General features: G+C 38.9%; 2 protein-coding genes across 2 annotated transcripts in view; one reads left to right on the top strand and one right to left on the bottom strand.

The window, feature by feature from the left end:
- Nucleotides 1-5,366, bottom strand: part of myom2b (myomesin 2b) — a 51,131-nt gene extending 45,765 nt beyond the window's left edge. Inside the window, exons 1-2 of the mRNA XM_084066800.1 lie at nt 5,253-5,366; nt 985-1,091 (exon numbers count right to left, since the gene is read on the bottom strand). Of these exons, the coding sequence (XP_083922926.1) occupies nt 985-1,070 (86 nt within the window). The 5' untranslated portion in view covers nt 1,071-1,091; nt 5,253-5,366. The remainder of the gene's footprint in view (nt 1-984; nt 1,092-5,252) is intronic.
- Nucleotides 5,367-8,491: 3,125 nt separating this feature from the next.
- Nucleotides 8,492-15,526, top strand: rnaset2 (ribonuclease T2). Its single transcript, XM_084051957.1, has 10 exons — nt 8,492-8,633; nt 9,767-9,847; nt 10,145-10,199; nt 10,945-10,994; nt 11,587-11,644; nt 11,972-12,036; nt 13,412-13,525; nt 13,612-13,657; nt 14,010-14,084; nt 14,716-15,526. The coding sequence occupies exons 2-10, from the start codon at nt 9,774-9,776 to the stop codon at nt 14,905-14,907; spliced, it is 729 nt and encodes a 242-aa protein (XP_083908083.1). The 5' UTR covers nt 8,492-8,633; nt 9,767-9,773; the 3' UTR covers nt 14,908-15,526.
- The last annotated feature ends 1,029 nt before the right edge of the window (nt 15,527-16,555 follow it).

The following is a 16,555-nucleotide window of genomic DNA, read 5'->3' as shown; positions in this document are numbered from 1 at the left end:
AGATAGGCAGTTCAAATTAGATTTGTTAAAACTTTCCCAAAGCTGGAAAACAGTCTCCAGTGTTGGGGCTGTTTTACATAGCCTGCAATTTGTTTAAATCATTAATTCATACATTCAAAACAAGAAGGTTGCTTAATGGTTATCCCACATAATGCACTTACCTGTAAATGTTGAAAATCGTTACCTAGGCATATTACTGTTAACACATTTTTTGCCATCATTCCACCTTTAACTTCACAACACACCAAATCTACATTAGAATTAGACTACTGTTAGATACAGAAATACTACTGACATTATTTCAACAACCCTGCTGATGTAATTTGCCTTGTAGATGTTTACTTTGAACTAAGCTATAACATCTTAGTATACAGTATATTATCCAAACCACCGGTTATGAGTTTATAAGTTAAGGGTAAGCTTTGTTAGCTTTACGAATGTTATGTGTAGTATTGTTATCTAGATCGCGGTAAATGGCGCTGTCTGTGGTTGCAACCATGGGTGATGCCAATGCCTGCAACACGCATAGCATCAAACGGGTGAAAGGTTGGAGTAGGATTTGACCATACAGAACCCAGTTGACCCTGTCAGGTCGCAGCCCATGTTGACCATAAGGGATGATTTACAATTCTATGGCTATTAGCGGTATGCAACTCACATAGCGCTGAGTCAGCAGAAGCGTATTTGAGCGCCTGCCTTGTTTAAATGTTTTTTGTGGCAGCGTCAACCTGAGAACGGCACTTCTGCATTCCCCAGTTGGCGGGACTACCGGGGACGTTGAAAAAAACGACATGACAGGGGAGTCCCGTCGCGTGAAACGGGAGACGCGTGGTCATATTCTGCTCCAACTCGTCACTATATTACGACATGAGAGTGAGAAAATGTTGGTGATGGTTGTTAATACTACTACTACAACCATATTAGTAGCCATTTTAGCTCTACTGTGATAGTGCTATGTTAGACTAACTGCATTGAACAAGGTACCTGCCAGTGTATTCTTTCACCACATATCGTTTCTGTTTGTGGTAGTACTCATGGTCGAAACTCCCCGGTTTGATCAACATTGACATGGTGACACTGTAGAAACTAACCTGACAGACCATCACACACACAACACACACACACACACACACACACACACACACACACACACACACATGCAGGCAGACACACACGCGCACGCACGCACGCACGCACACACACACACACACACACACACACACACACACACACACACACACACACACACACACACACACACACACACACACACACACACACACACACACACACACACACACACACACACACACACAATAAATATTGTAAGACATTAAACTAAGAGCATGTAAACAGGAAATGCCCCCTCTTTTGGGCATTTCCTGATAAAGCAGTTTTTCCTGGGCGGGGCTAAACACCTCACCTGATGACATGCCCAGGTGAGTTTCAATGATGTCATCAGTGTCATTGATGGCATAATTCCGAACTACACCAGTCTTCTTCCAAGGTGTCTATGCTATACCCTAAAGTGCACCACCATCTTTTGGCCACGGTGTCATACTATCATACGTTTCAACTGCTGTGCGTACAACAGTGAAAAGCAGCCCCTGATTGGCCCGGTCATTTTCTGATTTCTCATACTCTCTGCCTATCAGTCCAGACTGATACCTTGGAGGACCGTGTGAGTGAATCCACATCATCAGTCTAGGCTAATGCTATAGTGCATCGTCATATTTTGGCTAGAACAATTCTTTCACTGCCTTCACTGGACAACCCCCCCACAGTCATTTTTCATAACATTGAAAGGAAATTGTATAAACTTAAAGGTAGGGTAAGTGATTTGCTTTGGTTAAAATAAGTGTTAAATAGCTCTATATTCTGATAGTACTCATTGCTATAGAGTGTTTGTTCAGTAAAAGGAGTCTCCTTGTCTCTCGAGCTATCTATAAAACAGAAAATGCATTTTCGTTTCAGTTTCAGTTTCATTTCCAATTTTATCCAACCAGGACAGAGAACTCAATCAGGATATAGATTAAACAAGTGAAATTTGAAGTGATGACACTAAGAAATGAGCAGGCAAAATTGGAACTGGAACACTATACAAATGAAGCTTAAAAATGGGTACTTTCTCCTGATTGGCTGAGATTTTGACTCCTACCAGAAAATGTATTTTCAGTTTATTAAAGAGCTGGAGAGACGGGGAGACTCCTGTTACTGAACAAACACTCTATAGCAATGATTACTATCAGAATATAGTGCTTTAACCTTTTAACAGAATACTTTTTGATTTAACCAAAAAATATCACTTACCCTACCTTTAACTTTTTTTTTTTATTATTCTTATTTGGCTGGGTGGATTATCAAGCAAACAATGGAACAGAAGCACACACCAGTAGTGAGGAAGTGCTGACCACGGGAGATATATAACTGTTGCAAAGAAAAGGGGTCGCACATAATACAACAATAACTTTTTTTCCCTTCTTTTTTTTACCAACGTTTCGACGCAATATATTCGATACCCTGAAGAACACCTATATTGTGTCGAAACGTTGGTAAAATACAAATTTAAAAAAAAGTTATTGCATCGGAGCTACGAGCTGTGCGACCTCTTTTCTTTGCAACAGCTGGGTGGATTATAACATATTATTCTGTGTATATGACAAAATTGGATTACATAATACTGCTTACAGGCCTACTCATACTGGGTTAGGGTACTTCCTGTTTACGGGGTCTTTAACAAAGTGACTGCATGGTAGCAGGTGGGCTACAGCACCATAAAAACACACACATGAACAATAGGAATGACACAACTGTTCTCATGACTTATTTATGAACCCCATGGGGTTCAGCAATGACAAGGACAAACAGATGACACACACACACACACACACACACACACACACACACACACACACACACACACACACACACACACACACACACACACACACACACACACACACACACACACACACACACACACACACTGCAAACAGTATACTGTAGACACACACAAAACATATTATGCATATCTATATATATATACAGACAGACAGACAGACAGGCACACACATGCATACGGACACACACATAAAGATATGCATATAGTCTATAGACATGTGACAGTCTATACACAGCATACAGAAAGACAACCTATTACACTATTGCTACAGTAAAAAATAATAATCAGTGGAGTACAGTGAATAAAAAGCAAAAATGATCTTTTCACCAATGAAAGAGTCTTCCCTTAGGATCGCCTAATTAATACATGAGTACAATATTTTTGTACAATGTAGTTTCATAAGGTGTTGCACAACTTGGGGCCGTAAAACCTTCTTGGCACACAAAGGATCATGGAAGTTGTCAATTAAAGCAAGAAAATACAAACAGTTGACTTTTCATGTGACAGCAGGGGCACACAGTTCAGTCTCCATTTAGCTATTCATAGTATTCCATTACATCACCAGAGCCATTTGGCTACCTCACAGCAGTGCCATATATAGTGAGTTTTGCTTTTGCACATTTCAGTGGCAACCATGTTACCTCACACTATTTAAATGTTATGGACAAAATGATACCTTTGTAGAAGAAGAGCAATAACAAAGCATCTATAAAGGTCTTAGACTGGCCAAAGGTATTCATTCATGATATTTGGAGAAATGAAAGTGCAACAAATTCAGTAGGAATGCTTATAGTGTGATAATAAGAGTGAATCCATCTTCACTTTCCTGATGAACAGGAAGCATCTGAAGTCCAAACAAAGATGTATGTTGCACACTGCAGTGCAGTAAGAGCATCACTACTATGCCATACGTCATACACACACTGTTGGAGTGAGAACATAATTGTCTTACATCATCTTAGTCTTCAGAGACCAGAAATAGGGTCAACTGAAACATGATCCACTAACTAACCCAACTCCCAACCTCACCCTGCACACTCCAGTACATGCAGAGATATTCCTATGCAGAAAACGTTTATTTCACTCTCAGAGAGTAATATGGACCCAAATGAAAACCTTATTTTACACTCTGATTCTACCGATTCTTACAGAGTTAAATTAACACTGAGTCTCATCTGTCTATACTGTATACTCTACACCAATTCCCCAATTACTAACCAAACTTTAATTCCACAAAACAGACAGTCAAGTGACACCCTCATTTTTAACCACTGACCCCTGAATCCTTCAATAAATAATAAGGAATAAAACAATTGTAATGTGTGAACCTCCTACCATTATTATTCAATGATAACAACTACTACAACTGCACAGATAGCATAGTGTAAGAAAGTTATTTTTTACAAGTTTGTCATTTAGCTAATGCTCTTATTCAAGGGCACACAGAATAAAGAGATTTTTTTTGCAATCTCCCCTTGCTTCCTAATAGAATGACAGCACTAAACCCAATGCAGCCCAAAAGCTAGTGGTCTGTACTGACAGTCATATGCTAATCCCATTAGTCCTACATCACTTGTAACAGACCTCTGCAACTTTAATTCCAAGCTGTACAGTAACTGCTCACAAATGCCTGCCAAATGACACCCAAGCCTCTCTGATCTAAAAAAATGCTCTGCTCAAGCTCCCAAGCTCCCAACCATACCTCAACAAGCTCCCAGCCAGCCATAAATCAACAAACCTCTGATGTCCTAAAGCGAAGGCTATCCCTAACAGATCACAAATCAGATTTTCATTTGATTTGCTTTGCTTTTGAATACAATTTGCATTAACAAATTGCTCTGGTGATAACAGGGAATACAATAGGCATCCAATTGGAGGCTGAATTGCCAGTAAATTGATGTGTGCAGTCTAGAGTCCAAAAACAGCACACCAACAATAAACCCAATATAACCAAAGAACCAGGAATCCTAGTCTCACTCAGTGCATCAACAGCCTATTGGCTTCCCCCCTGGAGTCCATTTAACCACTTAGCCAGTCATCACACACAGGGCTATCCATTGTTATGACAATCACACATAATTACGGACAGACCACTACGACAGTCGTTAATCTCAACACATTGATTCTCCTGTAAATCACTGCAAATGAAATCACCACATGTCATTCATTCATCTTCATCTTATTTCTCATCAGCTTTGGTTAAGTTCCACATCACGTCCCTTGGCCTGCCCCAACCCTCTTTCTGCTCATTTCCCATCCCTTTGTCCTACTTTACGCCTAACAACTGCCACGCCTGACAGAAATAAGGAGAAAAGCAACAGAGAGGAGAATAAAATAGTAGTTTTCTTACCCCTTGAGAGTTCCTTTGCAGAGCCTTCGGTCGTCAGCCTCAATCCACAGGGAGTCAGCCTAAACCAAGCACTGGGCCATCATAACCTCCACCACCCATCTCCCACGGCCCCCACCTGCCTTTCCTTGAGGCCATATAAGGAGAGGGAATAGCCTATATATAACCAGGCTCCTTCAAGACTGTGCAGGCTGCTAGGACCAGAGCCTCTGAAGAAAAAGAGCTTGGCCATTACCGTTTTCAATGGCAGCCATGTTGGCTCCACAGCCCTGCTCCAGGGCCGTTGCTAAGTTACTTGAGATCCAAAGACAATTGGGAATCCCACTATGCTGATCTTATGGAGGGCATTGCTATGGTTTATGGTTAACATGTGTTATTCTAGATAATAGCCTATTGGATCCATAGTACAATCTGGTCAAGCTGTTAAAGACTCTGTTTAAGATGGGCCAATTTAGTCTACAATAATAAAACTATTAAATCAATTCAGTTCCCAACTTCATTGCTTGGTGGATTTTATAAAGTATTTCAAAGGACAGAACAGGCTACATAGAGTTGACCTCTCAATGCTTTGAGTGCCCAATTTAGTTTTTATGTTTTACTTCATACTAACATATTTAAGAACAGCATTTTAATAGGTATACTTAAAAAAAAAGTGCCTAGCTGCAAATTAGGGTCTAGATCACGGCTGCACATCTCTCTTAAACATCTTAAGACACGGTACTACATGCTGAACTTTAACCAGGGCCTATTTATAAAAGTAGCTACAGTTACAGAGCAGGACTATTCCTGACGCTGCTGAGGAACAGCAAGACACATTTCACTTCAGAGCAAACCCTAAATAATATGGGAGAATGGTGGTGCAGACTGCATGGGGAAAAGATACTAGAGAAAAAAAGAGGGGGGAAAGCAGGAAAAGTATTTGTGAGTCATAAACAGAAGGAGAATCTGACAAACAGCCAAGAGAGACAGAGAGAGACAGAGAGAGAGAGAGAGAAATCCAAGCCAAAATGTAAATGAAAATACAAGAAAAACAGAATAATGGCGCATGCATGGAGTGCAGGTAATCTTTCGCCTGATTTATACTTACTTGCACGTTGGTGTCTCACACCGTAAATATCAGATCTACAAGCTCACATGTGAGCTTGTAGATCTGCTATTTTGGGTGCGAGCGACAGACGCACAAGTAAGTCTAAATCAGGATTCAAGATTTTTCCTTCAGTGTAACTTGCCAATATCAATATGTGTCTCACAACACTGCCCTTCACTAATTTAAAAGCCATAGACAACGCTGGGTACACATTGCATGGTAGGATAAGCTACTGGAGGCTTACCTATCATTGAGGTATTAGGCACAGCATTCTCATCCACCTCTGGTACACCCTGGCATACATACGGAACACAAAGAGAGAAAACAGATGTGGTGGGTTTATGAGATTTGCACATGATTTTTTTTTTATCCTTGATTTCTATTCTGTGTGCATCTCTTTTGTTGTTATGTTCACTGTTCTCTCTATCCGTGCTGGCTACATTTGTGTAGACCTGAGAACCTGTTAGGGTAACTGTTTATAAACATGATATTCTATCATATTATCATTGTTTACAGACTGTAGGCTTACATACTGCATATTCATTCAGATATTTGCTGACATAATGTAGCCTATACATACATACTGTAGCATTTTCATTCACATCTTTGTTGACAAACTATACAAAATATTCCATAATATATTCATTGGTGATATACCTACAGTACTGTATGTTCATTCATATAATATAATTGTTGACAGGCATATATATATTCATTCATATATTTAATGTTGATAATGTATTTATTGACATACTACCACATACTTCCAGTGGTGGAAGAAGTACTCAACTATATTACTTAAGTAAAAATAGCAATACCACAATGTAGAAATACTTTGTCAAAAGTAAAATACATGTGTTCAAAATGTTACTTGAGTAAAAGTACAAAAGTATTGGCATCACAATATACTTAAGTACCAAAAGTAAAAGTACTAAAATGTTTGAAGATAGCAGATCTACAAGCTCATAGCTTAGTGGCTTGTAGAGCTTGTAGATCAGCATTTGTTTTTGTAGATCGGCTATTTTCAAATAGCCTATGTATAATAATATTTTATGATATAATAATTTGCAAAGTAACGAGTAACTAAAGTTTTGAAATAATTTTAGTGGAGTAAAAGTACAATATTTGCCTCTGAGATGTAGTGGAGTAGAAGTAAAAATTTTGAAAATTGGAAATACTCCAGTAAAGTAAAAATACCTCAAAATTCGACTTAAGTACAGTACTTGAGTAAATGTGCTTAGTTACTTTACACCATTGCATACTACATGCATTCATTCAGAGACCCATTGCCGATAGAATCTAAGCAAGTTAACCATTTTTTTTGTTTATCTTTTTTTTTAATTCTACTCTTACCTGTCCCCTCTTTCAACCTTGTTGCTGCTATGATGACGCCTGAATGTGTCCCTAGGATCAGAACATGTTTATCCTGTCTCATCCTATGAGTTGTCAGAGAGAGCCCTCTGCTGGTCATCCTGAGTAGGCTTGTAACATGCATGACTGGGAGGTAGCCTGGAGTGAAGAAGGGGTACAGAATAAAAGTAATCTATATCCAGTGATGGAAGAAGTACTCATATGTTTTACTTAAGTAAAAGTATCAATACTTCAATGTAGGAAAAAAGGTCCGGAATTCAAAATTATTGGCATCAAAATGTACTTACCAAAAGTAGAAAGTACTCACTATGCAGAATGTCGCATTTCACAAATGTTCAAGTGTAGTATGTATAAAAATCTTTTGAAAATAGCAGATCTAGCTCAGCTCACAATGCATTGCATCACGACGCATTGTGAGCTTGTACGGCTTGTATCGGCTTTCAAATGGCCGAAATGTAGCGTGGTAATATAATTGTAGTGGAGTAAAAGTATAATATTTGCCTCGGAGATGTAGCGGAGTAGAAGTAAAAGTACTGAACATTGGAATTACACCAGTAAAGTAAAAGTTCCTCATTGCACTTAAGTAGTACAGTACTTGAGTAAATGTTACTTTACACCAGTCCACTGCCAATTACAAACAAACCCGCGAATCACGAAAGCTGTTTGTTTCTTTCAGCAAGCCAGCTGGCCCAAAATGAACTACAATGAATACATAAATAAAACTACATCTACCAGAGGAGATGCGCGTGGGTCACGTGATGACGCAGGATGTGACAGACAGGTTTTGGGACGTACTGTGAAAAGTGTTTTGATATCTTTGACTGACTGTAAACAACTGGCTTTATTGTAGCTCCAAGAAAGAAACTACAACCTACTGCTCTAGTATTAAGAACTACGAGGCTTTGTTTGGGCAAACTGAACACGAGGTGAGCATTATTGTTCTATGTTTAATACGTGGTCGGTTTTAAGCTATTTATTTTGTTATGAAGTAGATAGAATATAACTTTGTCTGACGCAGTTTTGAGTTGACCGACAGCTCACGATACGATCTGGTAATAGTAGTGATATCATTTTAGCTAGTATTAGCTATTCTTTATTAAAACACTACTTATTTTGTCAACCCTTTCATCTGTGGGTCTAATGCAATTTCAAGTGGTTAGTCTTTTGTTGTGGCTTTTGAGTGTTGCCACCATTATTACACCCACAATTACCATATGCTCCTCTTCTAACATATCAGGAACAGCACACTGTGGAATGTATTGATTGAGTACTTTATTAACAGTTTGCAAATAGTACAGTGGTACGAATATACAATGATGCTAAAATTATAACATAAAAAGCCCTGAGGGCTTATTTCCATTGTGGTCCTGTGTATTCAATTCATATTCAAGTCATCATCAACACTAGGAATAGAACCTGGAGCTCCAGCCTGGTTCCTGAAGTGTAGAAGTAGTAAACCAATATTAAACAGAATGAAACTTGCTTGGCATAGCCTACTACTATGCTACTGTGGAATCTATCAAATCATGTTGATCATTATGTACTGTACAGTGTAGTTTATGACTTTGTCTGATCATGTAGTCTTACTTCTCTCACTGATGAAAAAGAGAAGAACGAGAGGTGCTCACTCATGCTGCATGTGGTCTGCATTTCTTTGATGTCGGGGCACGGCTTTCTTTTATTACTTCTCACTTCCTCTTTAACACATCCTCCTTTCATTTTATGATGTGTGTGCATGTACTGTACCTGCGTCTGTGAATTTGAATACAATGTGAGTAACATGATGTACTGTAGTCCATTTGTGGGCTCCTTTTTTTCTCTCACAACAAGTGTATGTTGATCATTTATTTAGAGAATTGTTATTTTTATAATTGTCCCAGAGACAGACATGTAGTATGGCTAACGTAGTTCAGTACCACTGTACCACTACCAACAGAGGTGCGTTTGCCAGACTATTGTAGTGCCACTGCACTGGCCCACTTCCCACATGCCATCATAAATGTCCTCTTGATAATGTCACTCATTCTAAATGCCTAACATGTGGCATCTAAATCTATAGGACAGACATGAGACGCTCAGCTACTCTCCTGCTATACCTTGGAGCTGCCCTGGTGTCCACCGCCTACATAGGGCCACATCCGTAAGTTATACAGTGTCTTCATATGTCACCTTCTATAACAGCACAACGGTCAATCTTAAACTGCTAATAATATATACCAACGGTACATACAGTACCTCCTCAATATCTAGTCATCCATCCATCCATCCATACATGGATAGATATATACTTCCCTCCCTCCCATATAAAGCTGTTCTGTAATCTTGTGTGTGTGTGTGTGTGTGTGTGTGTGTGTGTGTGTGTGTGTGTGTGTGTGTGTGTGTGTGTGTGTGTGTGTGTGTGTGTGTGTGTGTGTGTGTGTGTGTGTGTGTGTTTCAGGCACATGTGGACCAAGCTGATCCTGACTCACCACTGGCCGACCACCTTCTGTGGTGTGAGTTTGCAGTCTTAGCCTGGTTCAAATTAAGACATAGACAATAAGCGCTTTGTTTTAACACTTTATATTCTTAGCTGAGTGTGTGGCTCGATCAGCGTGGTGTGTGCTGGGTACACCACCTTTGTTCCTCTTGTGTCAACACATTTTGTGCCAACTGCCAATCTCCATTCCTGCCTTTCACTTTCACTTTCAAATGTTGCCCATGAGGAATTATTTAGGCCTTAAATAGCATGTGACTTCTGTCAAGTCATGAGATTTGCTGTGTGCCAGCCTGAATTGATCAGGCTGTTCTGTGAGTGCATAGTTTATCAGCCTCACAATGCACAGGACTTTTCTTTTTTTTTAACCTCCGTAGATTAATACATGTATTCCTGGTTTTCACTATTGTCTGTTGTGTTGAGCACATCCCTAATTCATACATTTTTACTGTCATGTGACTTCTGTCATACGACTAACTGCATGCCTGTCTGCAGGCTAGGTTTTCTTAGGCAACATTCTCATTATGAGAAGTCAGTGGTCAGTTTGGGTACAGTGGTGTACTTGCACTTCCTCTAATGAGTTAGGCTATGTACTTCTGTTTTTCTTTTTGGAACAAATGTGTTTCGACAGTTGCACCATACTTTCATTTTAATTGTCTTTATAATCTTAGTGTTCTCATTCTTTCAGCAAATCAGTTACAAAGCAACAAAAAAGTGTGTGTTCTGAGGTGTCGTAATAATACCTGTACTCTTGTGTATTGTAGATGGAACACTGTCATGCCAAAATTAACTCCTGGACACTGCATGGTCTCTGGTAAGTCCAAAAAATGTTTTTGTATGAGCATTATAGGGATATGTTTGGTGTTCCATCATCATGACCAATGCACCAATATAATGGTACCACCCTGCTAGGTCTTAGGCTTTGGCTTTCATAGATACATTAATGATGCATATTTACTGTTATAGAGACTTTCATTAAAGTACTATATATAAATAAGAATAAACCACAGAGAGGAGAAAGTAATTGAAAAGAAAAAGAATACATTAAACAAATGCACCTGGGGTGCAAACTCTGCCCGCATCCATATCTCTTGTTCTACGTCTCTCATTTGTTACCCTTATCGACCCAACACATAATCAGCCTACTGATCAATCCCAGCAAGTTTCATGAAAATCTGGCATTCCATTCTTGAGTTATCTTTCTAGCAAACAAACAAACAGACAGGACAGATTAAAATACCCTGCAACCAACTGCTACTGGCAGGGTAAATATGATCACTAAGCAAACGTTGTTAGCTATTCACCTTGACAAACCAGGCGAATAAATCAAAGGCCCTGCTGTCACACTGCTTGGCTGAACCACCTGTTTTATGGTACCCACATGTGTCTGTGTGGGTGTTTTACAGGCCAGATAAAGGGATTGACTGTAATTCATCATGGCCTTTCAACTCCTCATTGATCGAGGTAGGACACTATTAAGTGTGTGTGCGTGTGTGCGCGTGTGTGTGTGTGTGTGTGTGTGTGTGTGTGTGTGTGTGTGTGTGTGTGTGTGTGTGTGTGTGTGTGTGTGTGTGTTCCATCATGTTCTTTCAACTCCTCGCACAGGCTAGAGCTTTCTTTTATGAATGTATACATGAAAGATTCATCATAATATTCAACTATAACATATTCAAAAATGGCAAGAGAAAGAAAATAGAGAGAAACAGTTTGGCAAGTTGGGAATTTGTCTTTTCCCAGTTTGGTATGTGAATACTTAATTTCCGAAATAATAATTTTGCATGTGTCTCCCAGGATCTGCGTCCAGACATGGAGAAAAGTTGGCCTGACCTCCTCAAACCGACCTCCTCTGAATTCTGGTATTGACTCAGTTATGCCTGATTTATACTTTGTTGTGCGCCGTGTCGCACACCAACAGCTGATTTACAAGCTCACAATGCAGCGTGACGCGATGAGAGTGTGTAAATCTGCCATCTTTGGTGTGTGACAGTCAGTGGTGTAAAGTAACTAAGTACATTTACTACTGTACTTAAGTTCAATTTTCACAAAACTTGTGAAACCTGACATTCTGCATAATGAGTACTTTCTACTTTTGGTATAATTATTAAGTACATTTTGATACCAATACTTTTGTACTTTTACTCAAGTAAATTATGAATTCTGGACTTTTTCTTGTAACTGAGTATTTCTATTGTTATGTGAGTACTTTTTCCACCACTGGTGACAGTGGCACGCAACTTAGTATACATCACCCTTTAGTTAATGTGTCTGTCTGACATGCTCACCAACCTCTGCTCTTTCCAGGATTCTAATATTCTGTCTATCTATTCATCCATCTTCCTTTCTGTCAATCTGTCACTTTCTGTCAATCTTTCTGCGAACAGTGCCGGCCTTGTCCATCTGGGGGCCCTAAGCAGGTTTACATAGGCAAGTCAGATTTAAGCCTAAAAAGTTATCCAACACCAATTACAGAGATTAAGGGTACATTTTGTCCACATATTTATAGAGCACAGGGAACATTGGAAAAATGTATGGCATGCAAAAACTTACAATAATAATAAAATATTATCACTGTGTGGATGGGGATAGTTATTTTTTATCAATTTTTGATCTTCTTATCAATCAGGTTCCTTATTGATCCTTTTCTAATATTGGTAGCAAATTTGGCAAAAACAGGTGAGTTCATACACCACAATACCTCCGCTGAAATCGTCATCATGGATAGGACGATAATCGCTGCTATTATGATGCTAATTAATGTTCCCCAACACGAGTACAACAAGTGACATTCAGTACAGTGAACATTCCTCCGTGGCTCTCAGAACAAACGCGACAATGATGACGCTCGCTTGTCGTCCGATCAGTTCAATTCAACAGAAACCAACGGCAAACAAACCTATTAGTTTGGACGGCAGCCTGCGGGGGCCTCTGGCAACTACCGGGGCCCTAAGCAGTTGCATAGTTCACGTATAGGGCGGGCCGGCACCAGCCGCGAAGTGATTGAGAAACTATTGTAATGAGTCTGTCTCTGTCTGTAACTCTTTCCGCAATGACTCAATAATGTCCACAACAAAATTAATTGATTCACAATGTTCCTCCATGGCAAAAATGTAATGGTACCATTTTGTCTGCTACTCCACTTATCCTACACAACTGAGTTTCTGTCTTTTTAGTTGCCACTCTTCACATTGTGTTGCGACTCACTCCCACTGTTGTGTCTGTCCGTTTGAACAGGAAGTATGAGTGGCATAAGCATGGTACATGTGCAGCTAAGGCAGATTCTCTGAACAGCGAACATAAGTACTTCAGCAAGGCACTGGAACTGTACCATAAAGTGGATCTGGATGGGTACGAAGCACACATGCACACATTTTCATTGTGCTGTACTTGCTGATGCCTAAAATCTAAAACCTTACCTTTTGCTTTCACCACAGAGCCCTGAAGAAGTTTAATGTCACCCCATCAGAGGAATACTACAAGGTAACTTCTGTTGTATGGTTTATTGTGATGGTGTATAATAAATGTTTTATATTTCAATCTGAGTAAATGTTGTGTTTTATAGTTAGTTGACATACTCGGTGAGCATTTTATTTTAATTAGTTATACCACTCTGGAAGTCAAATCATGTCATATTACATTGGCATCTTTGAAGATAGCAAAGTGATGTATTAATGTGAAGTCATATGATTGTATTGCCGATCACTTTTTCTGCCATGTATGCCATTACAGCGACAATATTATGTCCATACATTGTTCTTTTACCACCTCAGTATGTAATGCTCTTTGCTCTTTATGTGGACTTTCCTAAATAAACCATTTAATGTCTGTGTAGTTTGCAGACATTGAAGCAGCCATTGAGAACGTCTATGGTATCAAACCTAAGATCCAGTGTGCTCATCAAACCAAGGTAAAATTCACATACGAATACCTGTAGATGATGGGTGGGTAGCATTTTTTCCAGAGCGCCATACTGACTTTGATAAAGTGAGCGAAGGGCTGAAACTTGAAACACATATTGCTGAATTATATTAAAACTGCATTAATGAAGCTGTATGTGTAACTCTGGTGCACTCCGAGGTCACAATGAAATGATTACATTATGTGTACATTATGTTAAATATAGACTCTAGGCAGACAAGTATAAACATTTAATATTGACCATTGTGTGTATATCTATCTTTTATTATTTCAATTTTGGGGGATTTGTTTTGTTTTCCTTTGCGGAAGTCACAGGCCAGACTGAGATGGTCCAAGGGCCCATCTACAAGATCACAACGCATTGTTCTTGTAGATGGGCTATTGTCACAGAATGTTTGCCTATTTTCACTGAATGTTATTATTATGACATGCCAAGAATTGGGACGCTAAGGTTAAAGTGGTTAAAAAACTAGTCTCCACAATCGCCAGATCCTCTCATGAGGAGTTCCTCAGGTGGGAGCCATGATGACTACAGTAAATGAGGCTTCCCAGATAGTCTGCCACATGCATTTGTGTGTATTGATTTGTGTCTGTATGTTTGTGTGTGGGGGTGTTTCCAGGCTAATGGTGTTCAGATCCTGGGCCAGATCGAAGTCTGTTTCAGCACTGAATTCACCCTCGTCGACTGTGAGAAGCAGATCACCATGGAACGTGTTGCCCGGGGAGACCAGTTTGTTGCTGCACCAGGGTTCAGAGTGTGTGATCACGACGTGCCTGTTTACTATCCACCTGTACCACAAACTACATACTAAAATGCTCCCATACTGTATATATCCATTATACAGCCTCCATAACAAACCATTACATGTGTGAACACGCACACACACACACTCCACAACTACGTCTCTATGAGCTTCATGGAGGTAAACCACTTTCAATGTCCTTACCGGCAAAGATTTTCTAAAACTTTCAAAAATAGCAAATCTACAAGCTCACAACCGTGTCGCAATCAGGTTTAAATGGTTAAGTGTTTATTGCAGACATCGATATATCAAAGCTGTTATGCTGGAGCTACTGTTCTTACTTTGACAGTGGCCAATATTATTGTTATTGTTTCTCAGGGATGTGGCAATCTACTGTATGAGTATAAAACATTTTATCACACACAAACTGAAGTGTATAAAGTGTTGATTCTAACAGTGTTTAGTCTATAATTAGTCTTATTTTGTTGGTTAGTTAATGCAATAATTTGATTAGTGCAATTATGTTATGAATTCATTAATGGTGTTAAGCAGTTACTCTGTGTAATAATAGTTAAAATCATGAACAATTAAAACTCTTTTTTGCAATCATTAAATGTATGACTTCTGAATTGTACTTGACTGCCATTATTAAATGTGTTTGAAGTGATAACAAAACACTTTTTTTTTTTTTATTGTGCTCTCTGGCATTCATAAATCATAGACTTGTTACAGTATATTTTCTGTGTGTCGCTGTCAGTGTTCTTTTAGGCATTTGTTCATTTGGTGCCACCATGTGGCTAAAGAGATTCACTGCATCTCTAAAAATGGATGCAGTTGCTACTTAGTGACATTTGGGTGAATCGGGTGGAGAACAATACATTACAACATAAATGATTACAGCATACATTAATATACAATACCTCCTGAATCTAAATATGCTAAAGGATTTTCCAATATAATCCTATAGGATTCTGAATTATGGATTATGAAATACCTACTGTATAAGAATCCTATAGGATTCCCTAATATTCCAGTAGAATCCTATAGGATGTCATCAGAATCTTTTTGAAATCTTATTTAACAATGTTCTACCTATTGGAAAAGCTATATAACCCACACTTTAAACACTTTGAACACTTAACTCATTGACTGCCAGAGTTAAAACATCGTCTATACGCTGCAATTATGAGCGTTTTCACTAACCTTTGAAAAATCATAGAATATTATTTTTCACAACGATCCACCCACCGATCTCTTTATATATATATATATATATATATATATACTGTATGTGTATATATATATATATATATAGTGTTCCCTGTGTTCCCTGTTTGTGGGAACACTGGCGTTGCTATACTGAATATAGCAGACCAAGTCAAGAGGTCTGGTTACATTTCCAATATTCATCAAATACACTTAATGCATGTGTCAAATATATCTTCAGATACTGGTCAATAACACTTTAAAATATAAATGACACAGATGCTTTCCCGGTTTTAATAGGTTAATCTGCCCGCTTATCTTATTTCATTGTGGCAAACCACTGCAACAACAGCATGGCAAGCAGTATGTATGTCCCTTGCAAATAAAGAACTAATCTAAGAACCTCAACTGTCATCAGCCCTTCCTTCCTTTGAGCCTTTCTCCATCACCATTCTGTCTAATTAGAAATGACACATTTGTAGATGTGAGGTCCTAATATATGCAGACGTTT

The sequence above is a fragment of the Gymnoscopelus microlampas genome (assembly GCF_963454915.1).
Source record: "Gymnoscopelus microlampas genome assembly, chromosome: 1".
Lineage (NCBI taxonomy): Eukaryota > Metazoa > Chordata > Actinopteri > Myctophiformes > Myctophidae > Gymnoscopelus > Gymnoscopelus microlampas.
This window is presented reverse-complemented; position numbering and strand designations above follow the sequence as displayed.

Bases quoted from the DNA above. Each gene is read 5' to 3' on its own strand.
- rnaset2 (XM_084051957.1), top strand. From the start codon at position 9,774: ATGAGACGCTCAGCTACTCTCCTGCTATACCTTGGAGCTGCCCTGGTG. The intron at 10,995-11,586 runs GTAAGTCCAAAA...GGTGTTTTACAG, and splicing joins TGGACACTGCATGGTCTCTG to GCCAGATAAAGGGATTGACT. The intron at 14,085-14,715 runs GTAAAATTCACA...GGGTGTTTCCAG, and splicing joins AGTGTGCTCATCAAACCAAG to GCTAATGGTGTTCAGATCCT.